Source organism: Loxodonta africana, chromosome 5 (assembly GCF_030014295.1).
Source record: "Loxodonta africana isolate mLoxAfr1 chromosome 5, mLoxAfr1.hap2, whole genome shotgun sequence".
In the NCBI taxonomy this organism is placed as follows: Eukaryota; Metazoa; Chordata; class Mammalia; order Proboscidea; family Elephantidae; genus Loxodonta; species Loxodonta africana.
This window is the reverse complement of record NC_087346.1, coordinates 76,533,667-76,560,007: the sequence shown is the minus strand read 5'-3', so window position 1 is coordinate 76,560,007 and position 26,341 is coordinate 76,533,667. Positions and strand designations below refer to the sequence as shown.

The window sequence follows — 26,341 nt, the reverse complement described above, 5'->3', positions numbered from 1 at the left end:
TTTTAAACAATTAGATTTGTCCAAAAATGGAATGGATTGCCTCATAGAATATTCAGGACTTTGCCATTAGAAATTTAAGCAGAAAATTATAGAGAATTTATGCATCAGGTAGGTAGAAGACCTCCAAAACTTTCCAAACTCTGAGATTCCATGATTAAGGCTTTGCTACTAATTCTGAAAGAGAGCTGCCAACCTGAGCATTATGACCAGAAATAACTAGAGTACCACCATTTTAATTAGGTTTTTAAATTTTTTATTTAGAAGATATAGCAATTCACTGGCCCTGGCTCAAGAAAACAGGGGCTATTGTAGCAATATATATGGAAAATAAGAATCTCATTAAAAATGCAAGAAGACAGCCAGTGATAGAGCAGGCTTGATGGAAACTGTCGCAGGAACTGAGGCAGTACTTATTATCTTCCTCTCAGAGTCTGGCTGATCTCTTCCTTCCTTGTGTTATCTCTGCTTTACTCAGTATCCTCACTCCATCTCCCCTTGCAACTGACTGGCTTCATGTAACTCTACTTACTCATCATTTCTGCTTCTGCTCACTGATAATTTTACTTGCTCTTCGAAGGTTCTCTAGTCTTGAACCTACTTTGTGACCTTACAGCTTGACTTTCCATACTTAAATGTTTCAGTTTTTCATATCTCCAATTTCAGTTTTGTGAGAAAAATGATTAACTGAGCATTTCTTTTCAAGCCAGGTCACTGGCCACAGTGTGGATGGATTTTCCTTAGGTCAGATGCTTTCCACTGATCCAAATAACTAGAGCTGGGAAGTCTGATTTGTGTGGGAGGGAAAGTTTCCTTCAGAAGCAGATGTGGGTGAGGCAGGAAGTTACTGATATTTGTGGTATACCTACTGAAAGATGGAGCCATGGAGTTTATACCCTGAAATTGGTCATTCATTTAAGTTTGTTGCCTGTATTAAGAAGAATGAGCCTGTTTAAAAGGTTCTGGTTTAGGTGTAACAATAGAAATCAAGAATTTGCTCTCAGATGTGTTCTAAGATTTTGCTTCTCAAAGTATGGTCCACAGAACAGCAACAGTAGCATCGCCTCTTAGCATGTTAGAATACAGAATCTCAGGCTCTCATCCAGATCTGTTTAATGAAAACCTACAGTTTAATAAGATCCTCAGGTGATTTATATTTGCATTAAAATTTGATAAGAGTCCTCTAGGATGAACTGGTTTGTTTTAGGAATACCAGCTAGTACAAATGGTTAATATGCTGGACTGCTAACCAAAAAGCTGCCAGTTCAAGTCCATCTGAGGCACCTGGGAAGAAAGGCCTAGTGATATGGTTCTGAAAATTTGGTCACTGAAAATCCTATGGAGTGTACTTCTACTTTGAGACACATGGGATTGCCATGAGTCAGTGTCAACTCAGTAACAACTGGTACTGAAAAAAGTTATCAGACTTTTGCTAGTAATCTTCCAGTAGAGTACTGTAGCTGTGTGAGAACCAATTGTCAATTGCTAAATTTTCAGGAATTTGTAAACTGGTTAACGTTGCCTTTGTTAACTTGAAACCAGTTATGCTGGGAGTATTTACACCATGGAAATTGGCAAATGTTACAAATTAGTTTCTTTTCTTCTGGAGAGCCAGTTGTTAAACATTTACCAGCACACCACTGGACAGTTCTAAATCTATTAGTTCAATCCGGGGTGAAAATGGTTTCCTAGGGATTTTTTGGAGAAACAAGATGAATGAGTTTCAACCACTCACCAAATTTTAATCTTATAAACAACAAACCGTTATTCCAGATAGGAAAGTCTTGATGAAAAAATAATGAGTCTGAAGTAAGCACAAGGTGTGTGGGAATCTAGGTGTTGTTGTTGTTAGGTGCTGCTGAGTCAATTCTGACTCATAGTGACCCTGTGTACAACAGAACGAAACAATGCCTGGTCCAGCACCATCCTCACAAAACTTGTTGCGCTTGAGCCCATTGTCGCAGCCACTATGTCAATCTATCTCATTGAGAGTCTTCCTCTTTTTCACTGACCCTCTACTCTACCAACTGTGATGTCCTTCTCCAGGGACTGATCCCTCCTGACAACATGTCCAAAGTATGTAAGACAAAGTCTCACCGTCCTCCCTCCTAAAGAGCATTCTGGCTGTACTTCTTCCAAGACAGATTTGTTTGCTCTTCTGGCAGTCCATGGTATATTCAATATTCTTCACCAACACCATAATTCAAAGGTGTCAATTCATCGGTCTTCCTTATTCATTTTCCATCTTTCACATGCATATGAGGTGATTGAAAACACCATGGCTTGGGTCAGGAGTACCTTAGTCCTTAAAGTGACATCTTTGCTTTTTAATACTTTAAAGAGATCTTTTGCAGCAGATTTGTGCAATGCAACACATCCTTTGATTTCTTGATGGAGCCTTCCATGGGCGTTGATTTTGGATCCAAATAAAATGAAATTCTTGACAACTTCAATATTTTCCTCATTTATTATAATGTTGCTTATTGGTCCAGTTGTGAGAATTTTTTTTTTCTTTATGTTGAGGTGTAATCCATACCAAAGTCTGTGGTCTTTGATCTTCATCAGTATGTCTTTCAAGTCTTCTTCCCTTTTAGCAAGCAAAGTTGTGTCATTTGCATATCATAGGTTGTTAATGAGTATCCCCAATCCTGATGCTATGTTTTTCTTCATATAGTCCAGCTTCTTGGATTATTTGCTCATCATACAGATTAAGTAGGTATGGTGAGAGGCTACAACCCTGTCACACACCTTTCCTGAATTTAAACTACGCAGTATCCCCTTGTTCATTACAACGACTGCCTCTTGTTCTATGTGCAGGTTTCTCATGAACACAATTAAGAGTTCTAGAATTCCCAGTCTTAATAATGTTATCCATAATTTGTTATAATCCACACAGTCAAATGGCTTTGCATAGTCAATAAAACACAGGTAAACATCCTTCTGGTATTTTCTGCTTTCAGCCATGATCCATCTGACATCAGCAATGAGATCCCTTGTTCCATACCCTCTTCTGAATCCGGCTTGAATTTCTGCCAGTTCCCTGTGAATGTACTGCTGCAACTGCTTTTGAATGACCTTTAGCAAAATTTTACTTGTGATATTAATGACATTGTTTGATAATTTCCACATTCTGTTGGATCACCTTTCTTTGGGATGGGTACAAATATGGATCTCTTCCAGTGAACTGGCCAGGTAGCTGTCTTCCAAATTTCTTGACGTAGACAAGTGAGCACTTCTAGCACTGCTTTCAATCGTTAAAACTTCTCAATTGGTATTCCGTCAATTCTTAGAGCCTTTTCGATCAATGCTTTCAGCACAGCTTGGACCTCTTGCTTCAATACCATTGGCTCTTGATCATATGCTACCTCTTGAAATGGTTCAATGTCTACTAATTCTTTTTGGAATGGTGACTCTGTATATTCCTCCCATCTTCTTTTGATGCTTCCTGCATCTCTCAGTATTTCCCTGTAGAATCCTTCAGTGTTACAACCGGAGGCTTGATTTTTTCTTCAGTTCTTTCCGTTTGAGAAATGCCAAGTGTGTTCTTCCCTTTTGATTTTCTTTTTCCAGGTCTTTGCACATTTCATTATAATACCTTACTTTGTCTTCTTGAGCTGCTCTTTGAAATCTTCTGTTCAGCTCTTTTACTCCATCATTTCTTCCTTTTGCTTTAGCTACTCTGTCTTCAAGAGCAACTTTCAGATTCCTGTTTATTCTGTCTGGCAAGGTCCACATGTATAGTTGCCCTTTACTTTGGTGAAAAAAGGTATTTGCAATAAAGAAGTCGTTAGTCTTGCCAAATTCTGTTATGTGATCACCAGTATTGTTTCTATCATCAAGGCCATATTTTCCAACTACCAATCCTTCTTCTTTGCTTTCAACTTTCACATTCCAATCACCAGTAATTATTAATGCATCTTGATTGCATATTTGATCAATTTCTTATGGCAGAAATTGGTAAAAATCTTCAACTTCTTCATCATTGGCCTTAGTGGTTGGTGGGTAAATTTGAATAATAGTTGTATTAACTTGGTCTTCCGTGTAGGTGTATGGATATTATCCTATCACTGATATATACGCAGCATTGTATTTCAGGACAGATTTTGAAATGTTCTTTTTGACAATGGACACACCATTCCTCTTCAGTTTGTCATTCCCTGCATAGGAGATCGTATGATTGTCTGATTTAAAACGGCCAATACCAGTCCCTCTTAGCTAAGAAATTTCTAGAATATCAATGTTTATGCATTGTTTCATTTTTGATGATTTACCGTTTTGCTAGATTCAAAGTTTGTACATTCCACGTTCCAATTATTAATCGCTGCTTGCAGCTGTTTCTTCTCAAGTTGAGTCGTGTCACATCAGCAAATGAATGTCCTGAAAGCTTGACTCCATCCACGTCCTTAAGGTCGACTCTAAGGAGAGAGCTCTTCCCCAGTTATATTTTAAGTGTCTTCCAACCTGAAGGGCTTGTCTTTGGCACTATATCAGACAATGTTCTGCTGCTCATCATAAGGTTTTCATTGGCTCGTTTTTTTCCAGAAGTAGACTGCCAGGTCCTTCTTCCTAGTCTTTCTTAGTTTGAAAGCTCAGCTGAAACCTGTCCGCCATGGGTGACCCTGCTGGTGTTTGAGTACTGGCGGTGTAACTTCCAGCATCACAGCAGCACACAAGCCCCACAGTGTGACAAACTGATAGAAACATAGACGATAAAAGTCCAGACAGACATTGGGAGTTCGAGCCACTTTTGGAACTGAAATTCCAGTGTGGAATTGCAGTTTCTGTAGAGAGGGGGAGAAAATGTGCAGACTATGGTCCTAGAGGTCACACACTTTTGAAGCCTTTACTATATTGAACATAAAATTGTTAACCAAAACAACAAATCCTCTCCCAAGTTAATAGATATGGATTCAAATGTTTCATAGTATTACATAGGGAGTGGTTTTCAAAGTTTGGTCTCTGGACCTGCATATCTACATTACCTAGAACCTATTGTTTTGTTGTTGTTAGGTGCCGTCGAGTTGTTTCTGACTCATAGCGACCCTAAGAAACATTACCCAGTCCTGCATCGTTCTCATTGCTAAGTTTGAGCCCTGTTGCAGTCACTATGTAAATTTATCTCCTTGAGGACCTTTCTCTTTTTCACTGACCCTCTACTTTACCAAGCATGATATCCTCCTCCAGACACTGGTTCCTCCTGATAACACATCCAAAGTGTGTGAGGTGAAGTCTTGTCGTCCTCACTTCTAAGGAGCATTCTAGCTGTACTTCTTTCAAGACAGATTTGTCGTTCTTCATGCAGTCAATGGTATATTCCATATTCTTCTCCAGCACCATAATTGAAATGCATCAATTCTTCTTTGGTCTTCCTTGTTCATTGTGCAGATTTTGCCAGCATATGATGTGATCGAAAATACTGTGGCCTGAGTCAGGCATACCTTAGACCTCAAGGTGGCATCTTTGCTTTTCAACATTTTAAAGAGATTCTATACAGATTTGCCCAATGCAATAATTTGGTTAATTTCTTGCCTGCTATATATATATATATATATATAACCTGTTGTCATCCATATATATTGCATATATATATTGCATACAGACACATACATACATATACCAGGAAATATAATGCAGGCTAAACCAAAAAAGTGGGAACATAGGCAGGGGTGGGGAGAAGAAATCATAGTTTTTCTGGAAAAATTCATATTGAAAATTTAATCTATACTAATTTCCTCCCATTAATTTGTAGGATAATTAGATCTTATTTGTTCTTTTTTTTTTTTTTGTACTTCAGATGAAGGTTTACAGAACAAACTAACTTCTCATTAAACAGTTAGTACACATATTGTTTTATGGCATTGGTTAACAACCCCATGACATGTCAATACTCTCCCTCCTCAGCCTTGGATTCCCTATTACCAGCTTTCCTGTTCCCTCCTGGGCTGGTGTGCTGCTTTAGTCTCATTTTGTTTTATGGGCCTGTCTAGTCTCTGCATGAAGGGTGAAACTCAGGAGTGACTTCATTACTGAGCTGAAAGGGTGTCTGGGGGCCATACTCTTGGGGTTTCTCCAGTCTCTGTCAGGCTAGTAAGTCTGGTCTTTTTTTGTGAGTTAGAATTTTGTTCTATATTTTTCTCCAGCCCTGTCCAGGATCCTCTATTGTTATCCCTGTCAGAGTAGTCTGTGGTGGTAGCTGGGCACCATCTAGTTATACTGGACTCAGTCTGGTGGAGGCCATGGTAGTCGTGGTCCAGTAGTCCTTTGGACTAATCTTCCTCTTGTGTCTTTAGTTTTCTTCATTCTCCCTTGCTCCCAAAGTGGTGAGACCAGTGATGTACCTTAGATGGCCTCTCACAGGCTTTTATGACCCCAGATGCTACTCACCAAAGTGGAGTGTAGAACATTTTCTTTGTGAACTATGTTATGCCAATCAGACTAGATAGTCCTGAGACAATGGTCCCCATAACCCTCAGCCAAGTAATTCCATCCCTCAGAGAGTTTGGATGTGTCTATGAAGCTTCCATGACCTTGCCTTGTACAGGTTGTGCTGGCTTCCCCATTATTGTATACTGTCTTACCCTTCACCAAAGTTTCCAATTATCTATTTTCTATTTAGAGTTTTTCCATCCCTCCCCTCCCCTCCTCGTAAGCATCAAAGATTGTTTCTTTTTGTGTGTAAACATTTTCATGAATTTTTATAGTAGTGGTCCCATACAATATTTGTCCTTTTGTGATTGACATTTCACTCAGCATGATGCCCCCCAGATCATCCATATTGTGAGATGCATCACAGGTTCATCATTGTTCTTTATCATTACATGTACTCCATTGTGTGTATGTACCGCAGTTTGTTTATCCATTCATCTGTTGATGGGCATCTAGGTTGTTTCCATCTTTTTGCTATTGTGAACAATGCTGCAATGAACATGGGTGTGCATATGTCTGTCCATATGATGACTCTTATTTCTCTAGGATATATTCCTAGGAATGGGATTACTGGATCACATGGTATTTCTATTTCTAGCTTTCTAAGGAAGCGCCATATCATTTTCCAAAATCTTTGTATCATTTTGCATTCCCACCAGCAGTGCATAAAAGTTCCAGTCTCCTCGCAGCCTCTCCACCATTTGTTATTTTCTGTTTTTTTGATTTGTGCCAGTAATGCTGGGGTAAGATGGTATCGCATTGTGGTTTTGATTTGCATTTTAATGGCTACTGATCTCCAGCATATCCTCGTGTGTCTATTAGCCACGTGAATATCTTCTTTGGTGAGGCTTCTGTTCATATCCTTTGCCCATTTTTTAATTGGATTATTTGTCTTTTTGTTGTAGAGGTATTGAACTTTCCTATATATTGTAGAAATTAGAGCTTTATTGGATTTGTAACAGCCAAAATTTTTTTCCCCAGTCTGTAGGTTTTCTTTTTACCATTTTGGTGAAGTGTTTTGATGAGCATAAGTGTTTAATTTTTAGAAGATCACAGTTACCTAGCTTATCTTCTGGAGTTTGCTGTTTGATTTCTTGACTGCTGCTTCCATGAATGTTGACGGTGGATCCAAGTGAAACAAACATACTAGAAATGCAAATTATTGTACCCAAATCCAGACCTGTTGACCAGAAACTCTAGGGGTGGGGCCCAGAAGTGTGAGTTTTAACAAGCCATTTGGATGATTCTGATGCACAGTACTAAAATGAGAAAACTCATGTAGTTCCTCATTGTTGTTCAATAAGAATTTCCATTTTCAACTGGAACCCCAAATGGGATGTGACTTTTCTTGCAAAGGAGTTTCCAGCTCAGCTGGAAGATGGCTGGAGAAGGCAAGAACACAGATCAACAGACCTGCCGGTCTAGCAAACATGTAGAAGCTTTCCCAGGGAAATTAGCCAAGCAGGCAGCTGGCATTTTGCCAAGACTCCTAGAACATGTAAACTTTCCTAGAAATCAACTGGGAAAAGTTACATTAAAAGTGAACTTTGAGGAAGTACATGAACACAGTCTAAAGACTTTCTGGAAATGCTAATAAAAGTTCTGATGGGAAGAAAGATATCCTAGCACATACTGGGACAAGAACAGCATGGGTCCTATTAAGAAATAAGCTGATTTTAGAAAGAGGAGCATCTAAAACAGCCTATTCATTTTGTCTCTCTGGTTAACAGTTCTCATCGGTTCCTTAATAATGATAATATTTAACATTAATTGAGGACTATGCCAGTAGTACCTCACTGAATTATCCCATTATTAGTCCTACGTCTCAGATAAGAAAACTGAGCCTCAGAGAGATGTAGTAGTAACTTCCCCAGGTCACATAGCTAATAAATTATGATAAACCCATGGTGGTAGAGTTGATTCCAACTCATAGCGACCCTATAGGACAGAGTAGAGCTGCTCTATAGGGTTTCCAAGGCTGTAAATCTTTACAGAAGCAGACTGCCACATCTTTCTCCCACAGTGCCTAGTGGGTTCAAACTGCTGACCTCTGGGTTAGCAGCCAAGTGCTTAACCACTGTGCCATCAGTGCTCCTTACAAGTTATGATGATGGGATTCAAACCTACAGAGAACCACTGCTTAGCCTTAACATAATGAGGAGAACCTTATCATTTATTAAATATTTAGAGGCTTGGAGTTCTCATTTTGGAGTGTGTATTTAATTATTTCCAACAAATCTTTTTGCAGTTCTTATGAATTCTCAATCTAAAAAACCTGTGTATGTGTTGTTATACATACATGTAACTGGGGCCTGGACCCAACCTGACTAATGCCATCAAGTTCTGATGTTCAAACTGTGCAACTTGGGTAAGGTGCACCTCTGAAGGACATTGCTGTAATAAGGCTACTACTACAAGCATACTACATGTTACTCTGAGTTCTAATATTGGATTTTAAATTCTCCTGTCAGACAGAAGACATAAGTCTGAAAACGCAGGTCAGCAGTGGTAAAGGAAGGGATGTAGAGTCTGAGAACCAGGTGCCTGTGACACAGGTGTTTATGCCTGCATTGGTCTCAGTGACTTTTCTCCAATTCTGGCATCTACCATCAAACGGGACTAGTTTTTAACTTCTATGAGAGTTCTGACTGTGTTGGTTTTATTCACTGAATTCGTACATAGCCAAGCACACCACTTGACACATAGCAGGCATTCAAATATTTGTGGAAAGGCAGGAGGAAGGAAAAGTGGAGGGAGGGAGGAAAGTTATAAAAGTAGATTCAAATTCCTTGGATTTTTTTTTAAACATAACAGCTACGAATGGTTGTAGAACCTTTGAAATAACTGCTTAGGTGTTAACAAGATAAGGCAATAAATTAAGAAATCTTATTCTCCATGTAGAGAGGTACTATGTATAAACATAAAATAACCAAACCTGTTGCCGTAGAGTTGATTCTGAATAGCAGTCCTATAGGACAGGGTAGAACTGCCCCACAGAGTTTCCAAGGAGCGCCTGGTGGATTCAAACTGCCAGCCTTTCCATTAGCAGCCATAGCTCTTAACCACTAAGCTGCTAGGGTTTCCAAATATAATGTAAAGCTCTGGGAAATTTCTACTTTGATCCTGTCCAAGTTCCTGTGACCAGCTTCCTGGAAGCAAGTTAATTTTGTAGGCTTGCCTTTTCTAATTCAGTCACTAGTTTTAGTTCATATATGCATACATTCACTTATTGAACATTTATTGAGGGGTTCCTATGTGCCAGGCACTCTAGTAGGTGCTGACATTACAAAAATGAATAAGACACGATTTCTGCCCACAAAGAGCAGACTGCTGTAGAGATATAGTGTAATGATGGTTGCACATCTCTGTGAATATACTAGAAACCATTTCATTGTACAATTTAAACTGGTGAATTGTATGGTATGTGAATTATATCTCAGCAACGCTATTAAAAACGAACAAAAACAGATATAAGTCCTGGGTACTGTTCAAAACCAGGAAAAGGTGGCCATACCCAGAGTAGGAAGCTAGAGAGGCTTCCTCAAACCAGTGAAGCTTGAGCCGAATATTTAAAAACAAAACAAAGCAGGCGTTAGCTAGGTGATGTGGTACAGATATTCCAAGCCCCAAGGGGACATAATAAAGTCATGGAGGTGATGGAGAGAGAGAGACAGAGAGTGTGTGTATGTGTGTGTGTGTGTGTGTGGTGTGTGTGTGTGTGTGTGTGTTGGGGGCAGGGTTGGCTGGGGTTTGTGGCTTGGTAAAAAAAAAAAATTTTTTTTTGTAGGTAGGCGGAAAAAAGATGGTCGCTGGAGTGTTTTGAACTGTCATCAGATTTGTTTTAGATATACCGTACTGACAGCTGTGACGTAATTGAAAGGGCACTGAATTTTTTAAAATCAGAATGACCTGTGCATAGATCTCAAATCTGCCATTTTAGAACCGGACGTGTTATACAAACGTCAAATACTATCATCCTATTGATCCTATTGGCACAGCTTGCCTGCCAAAGAAAAATGGAGGGCAGATTGATGTAAAATTAATGTACAACTATGCTGATATTGCACTGAATTAAAAAGAAAGTTTTTGAGTGAGTGGAACACTTCCCTTGGGTGGTGGCGGAAAGCCTGGCGAATATTTTTTCCACATCTTCATAAGGTTGGAAACCTGGCGAGGAGGAGAAATGGAGAGAAAGAGAGACAGAGAGAGAGAAATAGTCGTGGCATCGCCAACAGGTCCTTATTTTCTAGGAATGGTAGCAGTTCTACTCTGTCCTATAGGGTCGCTTGAGTCAGAATCCACGCCAAGGCAAGGGGAGGGGGACTGTCCTGCCGGAACCACGAAACGTAAAGTCCCACACAGCACCGGACCTACAGCAACACGGCCACTGGGCGCCAGTGCGTGCTGCGCCACGCTCCGCTCTCCTCCTCCCTCAGCGAAGCCTTTCTTTGGTCTCCGCCCCCTGCTTTATTCTAACTCTTCCCCTTCCGCCAATTCCGGAACGGAACGCTTTTTAAAAACTCTTCCCAGTTGAAGAGTAGGCCCAATTTCGTCCGCACAATCCGGAATCGTCAACATGGCGGCGGCCGCAAGATGCCTCGGTAGAGGTAAGCCGAGTGTTGTCTTGGCTTGCAAGGAAAAAGGCTGTGGTGCAGAATCTCATATTGGAGCAGAGTACAAGCAGGACTTTCCTAAGCATGGATATGCACTGGGATCCGAAGTTCTTCCTGTTGTCTTTGGGCTTTATGTTCTTCAAAGGGTCATCACTACTTAAAAGTGACCTTATCAGGGGTTTCACTCCTTACTGGAGCCGTGCGGGGGATAGAAGGATGAGAGGAAGGTATACCTTGACGCCCTTCTCGGTGCCCATGGGGAAGAAGGCGGAGACAAGGTTATGCCTCTGTACTGGGAGAGTGGGATCGCCTCAGGGAAAGGGGGAAGGAGTTTGATACATGAAGCAATGAGTTCTGGTAAGGGAAATGTGCTATATTTTTATTGGCTTACATTTGTAAACCTTAATAGTTTACAAAGTGCTTGCGGATGCTTTTGGAGTTCATCCTTGCAGGCGATCCGAGTTCTTAAACTTCCAGACATTGACTCATTTGGATCAACAATTACCACTTGGGAGCTAATGCAGTAGTATTTCTTGATAGCAGTTCTTTTCAGCAGTTAATAAAGTCAAGAGTGTCAGCTAGAATAACAGCCTAAAACCCTTGGAGAGTGTTTTCGAAGCAATGTTATACATATTGTTATTTAAATAAGGAAGCTTTGTAGATGGAGGCAGAAGTCAACTTCATCCTAGTTTTACAGAGGACGAAACTGATCCAGCATGGGCCCAAGTTCATATAACTAGTAAGTGGCAGAGCCAGGACTCAAGCTTGCACTCTAGTACAGTGATTTTTTTTTTTTTTTTACTGCATCACAGTTTTCTCTTTGAGCTTCCTATAGAAAAGCTCAGTGTCAAAACCAGCTTCCTCTATTTGGCATAGGTGTTGGTTAAAAGATAGTGATGACCCTACAGACTACTCAGTGAACAAACCAAAGTGCATATCTTGATGACATTATCTTCATACCTGTTGCTGTGGAGTGGATTCCAACTCATAGCAACCCTATAGGACAGAATAGAACTGCCCGATAGGGTTTTCAAGGAGTGGCTGGTGGATTCGTACTGCCAACCATTTCATTAGCAGCCAAGCTCTTAGCCACTGCGCCAACAGGGCTACAAACAGAAGTAATGTATTAGACAAAACCAAAGAAACCAAAAAGAGACTGAAGGCTATCATTCCCTTCTTGCCACACTTTCTTCTCCTGGTTTCCAGGATACTTCCCTCTCTTAATTTTCTTTCTTCCTCACCAGTCATTCTTTCTCAAATTACTTTGCTGGCCCCTCCTCCTCTCCCCAATCTCATATCTTGGAATGCCCCAGAAGCCAGAATTCCGTCCTTCATCCTCATCTCTTCTATATCTAAACTCACTCTTTGGGTGATCTCATACAGAACTTGTGGCTTTGACTATTACTGTCTTTATCTCGATGACTCTCAAATTTGTATCTACAGCTGGGCCTGTCTCCTGAATTTTAAAGATTCTTATATCCATCTGCTTATTCTAGGTCTGCACTTGACTGTCTAATCCAGCACCTCACACTTGTCCAAAATTGAACTCATAATTGTAGCCTGCAGTCTTTCCCATCTTGATTGTTAGCAACTTTCAGTTGCCTAGGTCATAACCTTAGAATTATCTTTGACTCCTCTCTTTTCCTCACACTTCACATTAAATCAGTTGGGAAATCCTGTTGACTTTATCCTCAAAATAAATCTAAAATCTGACTTCTTGCTCCATTGCAGCTGCCTTGTTCCAAGCCACTGCAGTCTTTCACCTGGGCTTCTCTACAGTCTACTCTCAACAAGTAATGAAATTGGTCCTTTAATAACTTAAATCATGTTACACCTATGCTCAGAACTCTGCAGAGCTTCCCCGTTTTTATAAATCTGGTGTTGTTACAAGAGCCTATAGCTGTGGTATCCATTTTGGTAGGCATCATTGAGCACTGGAAATATGACAAATCCAAGTTGAGTGTGGAAAATACACACTAGATTATGAAGACTTGGTGTAAAAAAAAGTAAAATATTTCAATATCTTGTATAGTGATGACATGTAGTAATAATAAGCACTTGGCTGCTAACAGAAAGGTTTGTGGTTTGAACCTACCCAGTGGCTTCACAGGAGAAAGACCTGGCAATCTGCTTTTGTAAAAATTGCAGCCTAGAAAACCCTATTGGGCAGTTCTGCTCTTTCCCATGGGGCCACTATGAGTCGTAATCAACACGATGGCACCTAACAACATAACAAAAACAGCTGTAATAAAATGTATTATTAACTTTTTTATTAATTTCACTGGTTTCTTTTTACCTTTTTTATTATGGCTATTATTTTTTTTATTAGGATTATTAGGAAATTTAGAATTTACACATACGGCTCACATGTGTGGCTCGCATTATATTTCTCTTGGACAGCATCGGGGTACAGTATTCTACATCATCTGGTACCTGCCTTCTCCCATCCCACTTACCCAGCTTACTTCTCTGATTTCTTCAGCCACCCTCCTTGTTCATTCTGCTGTAGCCACACTGGCCTCTCTGTTCCTTAATCACACTGAGAATACTCCTGCCTTGGGGACTCTGCACTGGTTGTTCCTTTGGCCAGCAATACTTTTTTCCTAGATATCTTCCTAGCTAACTTTCTCATTTCCTTCACGTTTTTTCTCAAATATCACCTTATCAATGAGGCCTACCTTGTTGTTGTTAGGTGCCGTCGGGTTGGTTCCTACTCATAGCAACCTTGTGTACAACAGACCACCTTATTTAAAATTGCAGCCCACTTTTCCCCTGACTCTCAATCGCTTTTCCCAACTGTCTTATCCTCCCTACCCCCATATTATGTTTATTGATATCTTCTACTATGCTAGAATATAAGCTCCACAAGGACAAGGATTTTTGTTTTGTTTGCTGTTGTATTCTAAATGCCTAAAGCAGCGCTGGCATGTGGTAAATCGATGTTGAATGAATGAGTGGATGGATTATCAAAAAAAAAAAAAAAATCAGAAAGAGCCCCCTCCTTCCATGTGTTGTAATTGATAATATTTAAAGTAATTTAAATTCAGTTTTTGCTTTCATTTGCTCAGATTTTCTTCATTTATACAACAGACGTTTGGCCTCTGCTTACCAGTGTGATAAGTGTGAAGGACGCAATGCTAAACAAGTATACACATCCCCTACCCAAGTGCTTATCATCTATTGAGGAGCAGACATTAATTGCATGATTATTTCTGTAATTACATTTCTCCTGAGTGCTATGAAGGGAAAGTTCAAGGTGCTATAAGAGTGTGTTTGCAAGATCTAATCTTTCCTGAGTCTTCAGAGAAGGCTTAGCTGAAGAAGTAATGTTTTAAGTTGTTGTTGTTAGCTCCATCAGTTTGACCCCATACTCATGGCAACCCCATATGCAATGGGATCAGGCCGTTGTGATTCATAGAGTTTTTATTGGCTGATTTTTCAGAAGTAGATTGTCAGGCCTTTCTTCCTAGTCTGTCTTAGTCTGGAAGCTCCTCTGACACCTGTTCAGCGTTATAGCAACACAAAAGCCTCCACTGATGGATGGGTGGTGGCTGCGCATGAGGTACACTGGTTGGGGATAGAATCCAGGTCTCCCATACTGAAGCAAGGATTCTACTACTGAATCACTGCTGCCCCCAGTGACTTGGTAACTATGAATTAGCTACATAAAGAAGAAGTGGGGAGTGGTAGGGGAGAATCACCGATGGAGGGAAGATTATGTTTGAAAATCCAAAAGTGGTAAAGAACAGGGTGTTTCAAGTAACTGAAAGGAGGCCAGTGTATTTGAAGCACGGAGAATGTGAGGGAGAGTGGTCCTAGATGAAGCTCACCAGATAGATTAGGACTAGCTCATGGAAGATCTTTTAAGAATTTACTTTATTCAAAGAGCAAGCTGAAGCTATTGAAGTGTTCTAAGGAGATAGTGATTCCTTCTGCTGAAAGCTGGAAAAGAAATGGACGGGGCCAAGAATGGAGATAGAACAGTTTGGAGGCTGCAAAGCAGTAATCCAAGTTGTAGATGACCCTCATCTGGACTGTAGTGGTTGCACTGAGAAAGCAAAGACTAGGTGAATAAGATCTCCTAGGGAGGGCAAAGATTATAGAGCCAGATAAGGAGGCCATATAGGACTGACTCCTGATGAAATCTAACCTTTCATCATCAGGTATAAGAGCATAAACCAGCAAAGGAGATGGAGTAGTTTTCAGGTCATTGCTAAGGGGACGGGGAAAGGAGGGACTTAGAATGAGTGCAGATTCATGTAGGTTCATACATTTTGTGATAAGTAGGGGAAGAAGTTCCAGGGGCTTCTGTTTTCTCTGGAGTAGCAAACAAGGTTATCCGCTAAGAGTGAGGGGAGAAAAAAATGTGTTAAAAGAGATAAAATCATACAGATAAATTGATTACAGAGGAATTGAAAATATAGATGTCGTGGTCTAACCCCAAACCAGACCCACTCCTGTTGATTCGATTCTGACTCATAGCGACTCTATAGGACAGGATAGAACTGCCCCATGGGGTTTCCATGGCTGTAAATTGTTATGGAAACAGACTGCCACATCCTTCTCCCACAGAATGGTTGGTGGGTTTGAACCATCGACCTTTTAGTTAGCAGTCCAGTGCTTTAACCACTATGCTCCCAGGGCTCCCTTCACGGTCTAACAGTGGTGTTTAAATATTGGTATTTTTGTAATACGATTTTTCTTATTCTGTAGCAGTTTGATAGATTTCTGTTGAAAATTTTAATTTCTGGTTTTCATGACTAGGGATTCTAAAGACAGTGGTGGATTGTTTTATAGCAAATTGCTATTGAAGTGTTCAAGAGAATTATTGTTTCCAGGGTTGGTGGGCTCTTGTTTAATACAATTAGAATTATTGTTTGGAACTGTTTGCCAAACCTTTAATGGATAAATGCCAGTTCCTTCATTTACCGTATTCGATTTTTCAAGATAGCTGGTTTCTTTAAAAATATGGAGCATCTCTTTTAGACTGCTGCATATCAAATTTAGCATAGGTCACTAAATTTGAGATTCTGGGGAGGCAGGAACTGGATCTAATTATTCTATTTCGTTTTCTTCCTTGACATCATTTCTGCTACAAATAGTGTCCATCAGTACATAGGTGTGATATATTGCCTCAGCAGTCACTTCTATATGTTCATAGAATTCTCAGTTTTGGTGGTTATTTTGTACTTTAACTTTCTCTTGGAAGATTAGAGGTGAAATTGAGTTGTTAGGCGTGTGACTTTGGTGACATTTATGCTGTGACCTGAAGTTAAAGAGTAGGCTGTGGGAAGATCAGGCGGTAGCTCATTCCAGGCAAATATAACATCGTATATGAAGGTCCTGAGGCAGGGGTTAACTTAATGTATTCAAGCATCAGAATGAAGGACCCTAGAGAGCAAGTGGGAGCAATGTACTGAGCAGTAGGCAGGAGCCAGCTCATGTAGGGCCTTGTAGACCACAGTAAGGACTTTGTAGCTATTCTGCATGCATAGTACTATACACTTGGAAACTTAACTTACTGAAATGAATTCACTTGCTGTGTAGACCAAGTCTTAGAATTTCTATATTATTGGTTGTTGCAACATTTTATATAATGAACTCGATTTTAAGGTATTGAATTTTAACAGCTGTTTTACATGAAAATCTAGTTGTAAGGTACTAATTTGAAAAATGGAGTTCAAGCCAGTTCAACAGAGAATATAGATGGACAAACATATGAAAATATACTCAGCCTAACTAAAACTTTCAAATTGAAACAACTCTGCATACCGTCTTTCATTTACCAGATTGCCAGAGACCAAAATGTTCGGTAGCATACCATGTTGGCATGAGTGTGTGGAGCAGGCTGTCTTTTCATTGCTGGTAGAAATGTGTATGGGAACGGTCATTAGACAGAACAGTATTTATCAAAATTACAGATGTTCCTTCCCTTTGACCCAGCAAATTTACTTCTAGAAATTTATTGTGTAAGTATATTTGTGTGTTCAAAAATGATGTTTGCAAGGTTATTCACTGGAGCACCGCATGTAACAGCAAAGTATTATAAATAAAAAAAAAACCCAGTATAAATTATGATAGCCCAATACTTTGCAGCCTTAAAAAAACAAAGTCTTTATAAAACCCATTGCCATCGAGTCGATTCTGCCTCATAGCAACCCTATAGGACAGAGTAGAACTGTCCCATAGGGTTTCCAAGGAGCTACTGGGGGATTTGAACTGCCGACCTTTTGGTTAGCAGCCGTAGCTCTTAACCACTGCACCACCAGGGTTTCCAAAGTTTTTATGGGCTGATATGAAATTATCTCTTTAATGTATACATATACACATACCTTTATGAAAGGTATATATGAAATTATCTCTAATGTATACATATACACACAACTTTATGAAGGGCATTGTCTTAGTTATCTAGTGCTGCTATAACAGAAATACCACAAGTGGGTGGCTTTAACAAACAGAAATTTATTTTCTTACAGTTTAGGAGGCTAGAAGTATGAATTCAGGGTGCCAGCTCTAGGGGAAAGTTTTCTCTCTCTGTAGGCTCAGGAGGAAGGTCCTTGTCTGTTTACCTTCTGCTTCTGGTTCCTTGGAGATCTCCATGTGTCTTGGCATCTGTCTTATTCCATCTGTCATCTGCTTGCTTGTTTAATCTCTTTTATATTTTGTATTTTAATCTCTTTTATACCATACACTAATCCTGCCTAAACTTAAGACAGCCCATTCCCTCTTGGAATTATAACCACAGACATAGAGGTTGGGATTTACAACACGTATTTTGGGGGGACAAAATTCAGTCATAACATTCTACCCTTTGGCCCTCAAAAATTCATGTCCCGGCCACATTCAAAACACATTCAGCCTACCACATCATCCCCCAAATCTTAAATCAACTCGAAGTCCAAAATCTCATCTTCTGAATCATCTGACTCAAATGTGGGTGAGACCTTAGGCATATTCCGTCCTGGGGCAAAATTTCTCTTCATCTACGAATCTGTGAAATCTAGAATACAAAGTTATCTGTTTCCAGGGTACAATGGTAGAATAGGTACAAGGTAGACATTTCCATTACAAATGGAAGAAATTGGAGGGAAAGAAGGAATAACTGGCACCAAGCAAGCCCCAAACCTAGCAGAATACATTAGCTCTCAAGGCTTGAAAATGATCCTCTGTCTTTGAAACCAAGAAGGCCCTGCTTCTCGTGTTCCTTCCAGCAGTTCTGCTGATCTTCGAGCTGCTCCAGGGATGGTTTTTTTCTTTTCTTGGAGGACAATAGGTGTAGTTCCTTTGGCCTGTTTCCTGCCTATAGAATTCCAAGAGTCAGACAGCATTCTTTCCTTTTGTTCGTTCTTTGCCTCCTTCAGTCTAAGCTGATAGGTTTTCTGCTGTGGTAGTTTGTTAGATCTGTCAGTCACAGACTTAATCTTTTTAACAAAAGATTGTGTAGCCACGTCCTTGGGTGAACATTCTAAGATGTGTGTCCTTAGTTTGTACCACAGAATTTTCCAAATCTTTAAGTTCTGCTTTCATTTGCACAGTTCATTTTTAAGTTCATCTCTTTTCTCTCGTATTTTACTGTAAGTGGTAAGGAGAAACCACATGACCCCTTCACGATCTTGCTTAGGTATCTCATCAGCTAGATATCCAAGTTCATCAGCTACAAGTTCAAGTTCCACAAAACATTTGAACATAATTCAGACAGGTTCTTTGCCACTGCATGAAGAGCATTGCTCTTCCTTCATTGACCAATCACATGTTCACCATTTCCTTTTAAAGCCTCACCAGAAGAACATTTAAGGTCCACATTTCTAGCAACATTCTGTTGCTGGTGTCGTATGTATTCTCTAAGATGTTAGAGACTTCCTCTGTAGCTCTCCTTGCTTCCTTCTGAGCTCTCACCAGAATTTCCTTTGACATCTGTAATTCTACCAACAGTCTCTTCAAGACAACCTAGGCTTAGGCTTTTACTATTAGGCACCATAAAACTCTTCCATCCTCTACCAATTACCCAATTCCAAAACCGCTTCCACATTTTACGTAACCATTAGAGCAGCACTCCACTCTTCCAGTACCAAATTCTGTCATAGTTATCTTGTGCTACTATGACAGAAATGCCACAGGTGTGTGGCTTTACCAAGCAAATTTAATCTCTCACATTTTACAAGGTCCAAATTCAGAGCGCCAGCTCTAGGGAAGAAGGTCTTTCTCTCTTTAGCTTTTGCTTCCTGGTTCGTTGGAGATGTCCATATGTGTTGACATCTGTCTAACCCCATCTGTCCTCTGCACACTTGTTTAATCTCTTTTATGTCTCAACAGAGATTGACTCAAGATACACCTTGTCTTACTAACATAACAAAAATGATCCATTCCTGAATGGGATTCTAACTACAGGCATAGAGATTAGGATTTACAGTACATATTTTTGAGGGACATAATGCAATCCATAACAGGCATATATGAAATTATCTTTTATATATATATATATATATACACACACACACATCTCTCTTATATGTCAGAAGCCCTCTTGGCACGATGGTTAACTGCTTGGCTGTTAACTGAAAGATTAGTGGTTCGAACCCACCAGCGGCTCTGCGGGAGAAAAGACCTGAAGAGCTACTCCTGTAAATATTACAGCCTAGGAAACTCTATAGGACATTCCACTCTCTCGTATAGGGTAGTTATGAGTCAGAATTAACTTGATGGCATGCAACAACAACATCTTATATATACATATGGGTGAAAAGGGGCTGTAATACCGTAAGTGAAAAAGCAAGGTGCAGAACAGGGAATACAGTGTGCTACCATTTTTCAATAAAAGGGATAATTATATTGGTACTCATATTCTTATATACGGCATCCCTGGTTGCACAAATAGTTACGCTCTGGTTGTTAAGGTTGGCAGTTCAAACCTCCACCCAGAGGTGCCTCAGAAGAAAGGCCTGGTGATATGCTTTTGAAAGGCCACAGCCATGAAAACCCTATTGAGTTGGAATTGACTCAATGGCAACTGGAACTGGAATACTTATATGTACATTTACTATTTCTAAAAAGATGCACAAAAAATTGCTAACATGGAGAGGAAGTGGTCAGGAATGGAAGGAAGACTTTACTTTTGTATATTCTTTTCTGGAGTATTTTATTGTATTTTAGATGAAAGTATACACAGCAAATTAGGTTCCCATTAAAAAATTCGTACACAAATTATCTGTGACATTGGTTATGTTAAACTGCAATGGTGTTACTGTTTATTTTTTAGGCCAATCTATTATTTGGCAGAAAGGTGACCTCCAGGAGTGGCTTCAGTTCCAGATTAGAAGGATGTTGTAGGGTGATAGTCTCAGGGTTCCCTCTACCTTCTAGTAATCCAGTAAGACTGGTTTTTTTTTTTTTTTAAATGAATTTGGTATTTGTTCTACCTTTTTCTTCCATTCTAAGCAGGACCTTCTGTTGTGTTCCTGGTCAGAATGGTTGGTGGTAGTAGCTGGGCACCATCTAGATCTTCTGGTTCAGGCTAGAAGAGGCTGTGGTTCACATGGGCCATTAGTCCTGTGGACTGATTTCTTAAGTCTTTGGTTTCTTTCACACCCCTTTGCTCCAAATGGGAAGAGACCAATAGTTGCATTTTAGGTGGCTGCTTGCAAGTTTTGAAGATTCCAGATGCCACTCACCAAACTAGGATGTAGAACATTATCTTTATGAACTAAGTTATGCCAGTTGACCCAGTTGTCCCACAAAACTATGGTCCTGAGCCTTCGAACCCAGTAAATCTATCCCACGAAGTGTTTGAGTATGTCTAGCAGGTATTCCTAACTGTGCCCTTGTCTATCGTATATATGGATATATATGCAGTACATATAAACATATATATACATATGCTAACAAATATACCTATATATGTTTGTGCAAAGGAGCCCTGGTGGTACAGTGGTTAAGTGCTTGGTTGCTAACGCCAAGGTCAGCAGTTCAAACCCACCAGCCACTCTGCAGGAGATTTACAGTCTTGGAAACCCCATGGGGCAGTTCTACTCTGTCTTATAGGGTTGCTATGAGTTGGAATTGACGGCAGTGGGTATTACACGTGCATGTACTCCCATATGCCTCCCCCCACCCATGTAACATACATATCTACCTATGTAATCATTCATATATATTTTGCTTGTTATTACTGTTGCCAAATTGTATATGCTATGGCATTTACCTAAGTTGTCCTTTTTTCTTGTGTACCTCTCAGTGTCTTCATTTACCTTGGTCAAGTTTTGCTGACTTCCCCCATATTGTGTATTGCCTTTCCCATTACCAGAATTAACACGTCTACTATCCAGTAAGTGATTCCCTGTTCCTCCCTCTCCCATCCCTGGTAACCATGAAAGAACATTGCTTTCTCTATGTATGCCTATTCTTGACTTTTTATAAAAGTGCTATCATGTAATATTTGTCTTTTTGTTTGCCTTATTTCACTCAGCATGATGTCCTCCAGATTCGTCCATGTTATTAAGGTGTTTCATGAACTCATCATTATTCTTATTGTTGTGTAGAATTCCATTGTATGTATGTTGTTAGGCGCCATCCAGTAGGTTCCAACTCATAGCAGCAAACCACGTGTAAAACGGAACAAAACACTCCCTAGTTCTGCGCCATCCTAACAACTGTTGGCATGCTTGCTACCATCGTTGTAGCCACTGTGTCAGTCCATCTCGTTGAGGGTCCCCTCTCTATCTCTGACCTGCTACTTTACCAAGCATGATGTCCTTCTCCAGCAGCTGGTCCCTTCTGATAACATGTCTTAAGTACGTGAAATGCAGTCTCACCATCCTCACATCTAAGGAGCATTCTGGCTTTATTTCTTCCAAGACAGATTTGTTCATTCTTCTGGCAGTCCATGGTATATTCAGTATTATTCACCAACACCGTAATTCAAAGACATCAGTTCTTCGGTCTTCTGTATGCATGTTCTTTTGTAATCGTTAAGTAAAAATATTTTTCCAGTATTTCTACATACAAAAAGAATATGACATACATGTAATATATAAAGAAGAATAATAGCTTACACCTCTGAATACTGTTAAGCTTAAAAAACAAACAAAAAATGTTATCAATTCCAACAAAGCCCTGTGTGTGTTTTCTGTTCTTCTTTTTCTCCAGTGGTAACCACTTTTGCCGAATTTCTATTTTATCACATCTTTGGTTTTTTTTTTTTGTATATCTTTGACACATATGTACCAACTCCTAAATAGAATGTTGTTTAGTGTTGGCATGTTTTGCAACTTTAAAATCAAATACCAAATGAGTTCTTCTGCAACATGCTTTTTTTCCCTCCACATTATGTTTGTGAGATTCATATCTGCCACATAGAGTTTATTCACTTTTACAGTCCTAAGTGCTACAGCTGCTCATCAAAGGGTCGGCAGTTCAAATCCGCCAGGCGCTCCTTGGAAACCCTATAGGGCAGTTCTACTCTGTCCTACAGGGTCGCTATGAGTCGGAATCGACTCGATGGCCCCTGGGGGGGGTTATAGCTTTCCATTATAGGGATATAAACCCAAAACGCCAACCCACTGCTATCAAGTCAATTCCGTCTCATGGTGACCCTATAGGACAGAGTAGAACTGCCCCATAGGGTTTCCAAGGCTAAGTCTTTATGAAAGAAGACTCCCACATCTTTCTCCCATGGAGCGGCTGGTGGGTTCGAACTCCGGCCTTTCGGTTAGTAGCCAAGCACTTTAGCCACTGTGCCACCAGGGCTCCTTAATAGGAATATACCACAACTTATTTCCAGTGACAGTGAAAACCCTGGTGGCGTAGTGGTTAAGTGCTACAGCTGCTAACCGAAAGGTCAGCAGTGCAGATACACCAGGTGCTCCTTGGAAACCCTATGGGACAGTTCTGCCCTGTCCTGTTGGGTCACTATGAGTCAGAATTGACTTGATGGCAACAGGTTTGGTGTTTTTTTCTTTTTGGTTTTAGCAAAGATGACCGGTTCCTGGGTGGTGCAGTTAATGCACTCAGCTGCTAACTGAAAGGTTGGTAGTTGGAGTCTATCCAGAGGCATCTCGGAAGAAAGGCTTGGTGATCTAGCTCTGAAATATCAGCCATTGAAAATCTTTCGGAGCACAGTTCTGACACACATGAGGTCACCATGAATCAAAATGAACTAAATGGCAGCTTTTATTTATTAGTGTAGATAAACGTTTGGTTTCTTTCTTGCATTTTTCTTACCATAAACAACCATACCATGATCGTTGTTGTGCATGTCTCTTAGTACACATGTACAGGAGTTCCTCTAGGGTACATGCCTAGAAATGAAATTGCAGAATCATTGAGATGTTTGTGTTCAGCCCCAACCTCTGCTTTCCAAAGTGGTATTCCAGTTCACATTTTTATTGCCAATGTATAAAATTTACCCTTTACTTGATGTTTTCATTGACCCCTGATTTTTTTTTAAGTTTTGCCAATCTGATGTATGTGAAACAGTGCTATTTAAATTATGTGGTCTGCAAACTGTTACCTGCTACAATAAGATCAAAGAACTGCTTCCTTTGTTGATAAAGTCTTTGGAGAAAAAAAAGACAAATTGAACAATGTACTTAGTGATGTGGTTGATTTACATGCTGGTATAATCTTAATTGGTTACAGACCTGTAACAAACAGGCCCGCTAACCACCCTTTGAATAGCATTGATATAAAATTATATTTTATTGTGATTTAAATTTGTATTTATGTGATTACTAATGATGTTATGCATCTTTTCATGTATTTATGCATCATTTGTGTTTCTTTTTCAATTAGAAGTAAGTCTTTTTCTCACTTTTCAGTTGAGTATATTTTTATATATCCTGGATATTAATCCTTTGTCAATTATGTATGTTGCTAATATATTTTCCTGGTTTGGGGCTTGTCTATTTGCTGTCTTTAAAGTGTCTTTTGATGAACAGAAATTCTTAACACTAATGTCACTTTTTGGCTAGTGTTGTATCGGGTTGCTATGAGTTGAAATCAACTCGATAGCAATGGGTTCAGTTTTTTATTTGGGGCTGTTTGTGAAATTATTACCTTCCTTAAAGTCAGAAAGATATTTTTCTATATTCTGAAAGCCTTAAACTTTTGCCATTCATATGCCAGTTCTTTAAAAAAAAAAAAAAAAAAACCAAACCAAAACTGTTGCCACAAAGTTGATTCTGACTTGTAGCGACGCGTACAGGACAGAGTAGAACTGCCCCATAGGGTTTCCAGGGAGCGGCTGGTGGATTCAAACTGCAGACCTTTTGGCTAGCAGCTGAGCTCTTAACCACTGTGCTGCCAGGGCCCCTTTTAGTATATCTAGATTTGATATTTTGTGTGTGGCATTAAGTAGGGATCTAATTATACTTTTTTTCCCACTGTGTACAATCAGTTGTCTCAGCACCACTTATTGAATTCCTTGTACACTGACTTACAATAACATCTCTGTCATTATTTCAAATATCTGTGTATGCATGGGTCTATTGCTGGGCTTTTTATTTTGTTTTATTAGTCTGTGAGTCGGAATCGACTCCATGGCAACGGGTTTGGTTTTGTTGGTTTTATTGTAGCTGTGCCAATAACAAAGTGTCTCAATTAGCATAGCTCTATAACAAATCTTTTTCTCTGTTAGGGCAAATCCCTTCAATTTGTTTTTATTCTTCAAGAGTGCCTTAGACAACTCTGTGAATGTATTACCTATTCAAAAATGTGAATAAATAAAATTTAAATTATTTTAAAAATTCCGGGGTGTATCTGCATACTCCCTAACAATATAGCTAACATACTTTGTTGAGCCTGAACTAAATTAAGTTAAAAATAAATGAAGATAAAATGGTTTAAATATAGATACGTTTACCTGGTTTTAATTTTGAGAAGCACAGTTTCTATAATTACAGTTTTGAAAGACTGGCTAAAAATCACACATATTGCATGTTGTTTTGGAAAACACTGATTTTTATAATGCAAAAAATTGTGAACATGATTATTTAATATTGATATTTTACATATTTTTTTTACAAGGCTTGATACATCATCAGAGGCATAGTCTTTCCAAGAAGGCTTATCAGCTATCTCCTTCTCCTTGTTCTGTAAACATTTTGGTGCTCAACAGACATTTTGCGGCTGCTACGAAGTAAGTTTTTTTTTCTTTTAGTTATTATTTTATTTGGTCTCACTTAAAATTTTGATGAATAAACATTATGCTTGGGCCCATAAATATACATAGGGACTTATAATTGTAAAGGTTTGCCATTTCTGTTTCTTTGATCTTTAGTCCTGAAAGAAAGGTAACACTTATTATGATAATAGTTAATACTTACTGAATACTGACATGCATTAACTGATTTGTCCCCCTCAGCAACATTTTGAGGAAGCTATTGTTATTGTCTGTGTTTTACAGATAAGACAGTCAAGGCACAGGTAGGTTATATACTTGCCCAGAGTCAAAGAGCTAGTATGTGTTGGGACTAGGATTTGAATCCAAGGAGTTTAGTTCCAGAACCCAAGCTTTTTCCAGTATTCTATCACTGCCTCTTTAGAACAGAACCCACTGTTCCAATCAGTGAATTTTAATTAAGGTATTGTGTGTGTGTAGCTGATTTTGCTCTTTAAATTACATTTTTTCCTGTTGGGTACTTTTTATAGGTCGTGTATTATAAATACATGCCTGTACTGTGATTATATAGTGGAATTTCAGATTTGCAAAATGTATTTATTAGAATATAAACTTGTATTGCTTTATATAAAGTTTGAATATGTAGACACCTAAAGGAATGGAATTTCTTCTCCCAACTTTCATTTCCAAGGGCAGGAATTGATTTCTTACTGAAATAGGAACCTAATCCTTTTCTCCATTCATACTGCCATGACCTTGCTAAACCAAATGGCAATATGATAGATAGCCTAATAGCGTTATTGCTTTGCCCCTTCCTAAGGCAAAGGACTAAAAGGCAGATATGGGTCTAACCTTTCAAGCTCCTATGTTATACCATCTGGGGCATAACACTAATTGTTTTGTTTTAGGTAACACTGATGCTAATGAAGTATGAAAACAGTGAAAGATGATGGTTACATCACCCTTTTTCTGAATGTTTTCTTCCTCAATATCACCTTTTTTGAAGCTGAAGAAGTGTCTCGGTGACAGTTACAATAAGGTGCTGAAAAGCTGCAGAAGTAATGATAGGTAACATTTACAGAATGCCTACTATATTGAGCACACTACATGTGTTAGCTCATTTAATAATCACAGTAACTCTATGAGGTGCAGATACTGTTATAAACATTTTACAGATGGAGAAATGGAA

The 26,341-nt window shown here is 39.3% G+C and overlaps 1 protein-coding gene across 10 annotated transcripts in view; it reads left to right on the top strand.

Moving 5' to 3' along the window:
* MRPL1 (mitochondrial ribosomal protein L1) overlaps nucleotides 1-26,341 on the top strand; it is a 155,576-nt gene that overhangs the window by 49,588 nt on the left and 79,647 nt on the right. For 3 of the 10 annotated variants that reach the window (XM_064285674.1, XM_064285676.1, XM_064285678.1), the window contains 2 exons: nucleotides 25,059-25,170; nucleotides 26,061-26,220. In XM_064285674.1, the coding sequence (XP_064141744.1) occupies nucleotides 26,126-26,220 (95 nt within the window). In that variant the 5' untranslated portion in view covers nucleotides 25,059-25,170; nucleotides 26,061-26,125. Of the gene's footprint in view, nucleotides 1-10,901; nucleotides 11,031-21,270; nucleotides 21,361-25,058; nucleotides 25,171-26,060; nucleotides 26,221-26,341 lie in introns of those variants that run through there. The other 7 variants (XM_064285670.1, XM_064285672.1, XM_064285673.1 and 4 more) reach the window with 4 other exon arrangements.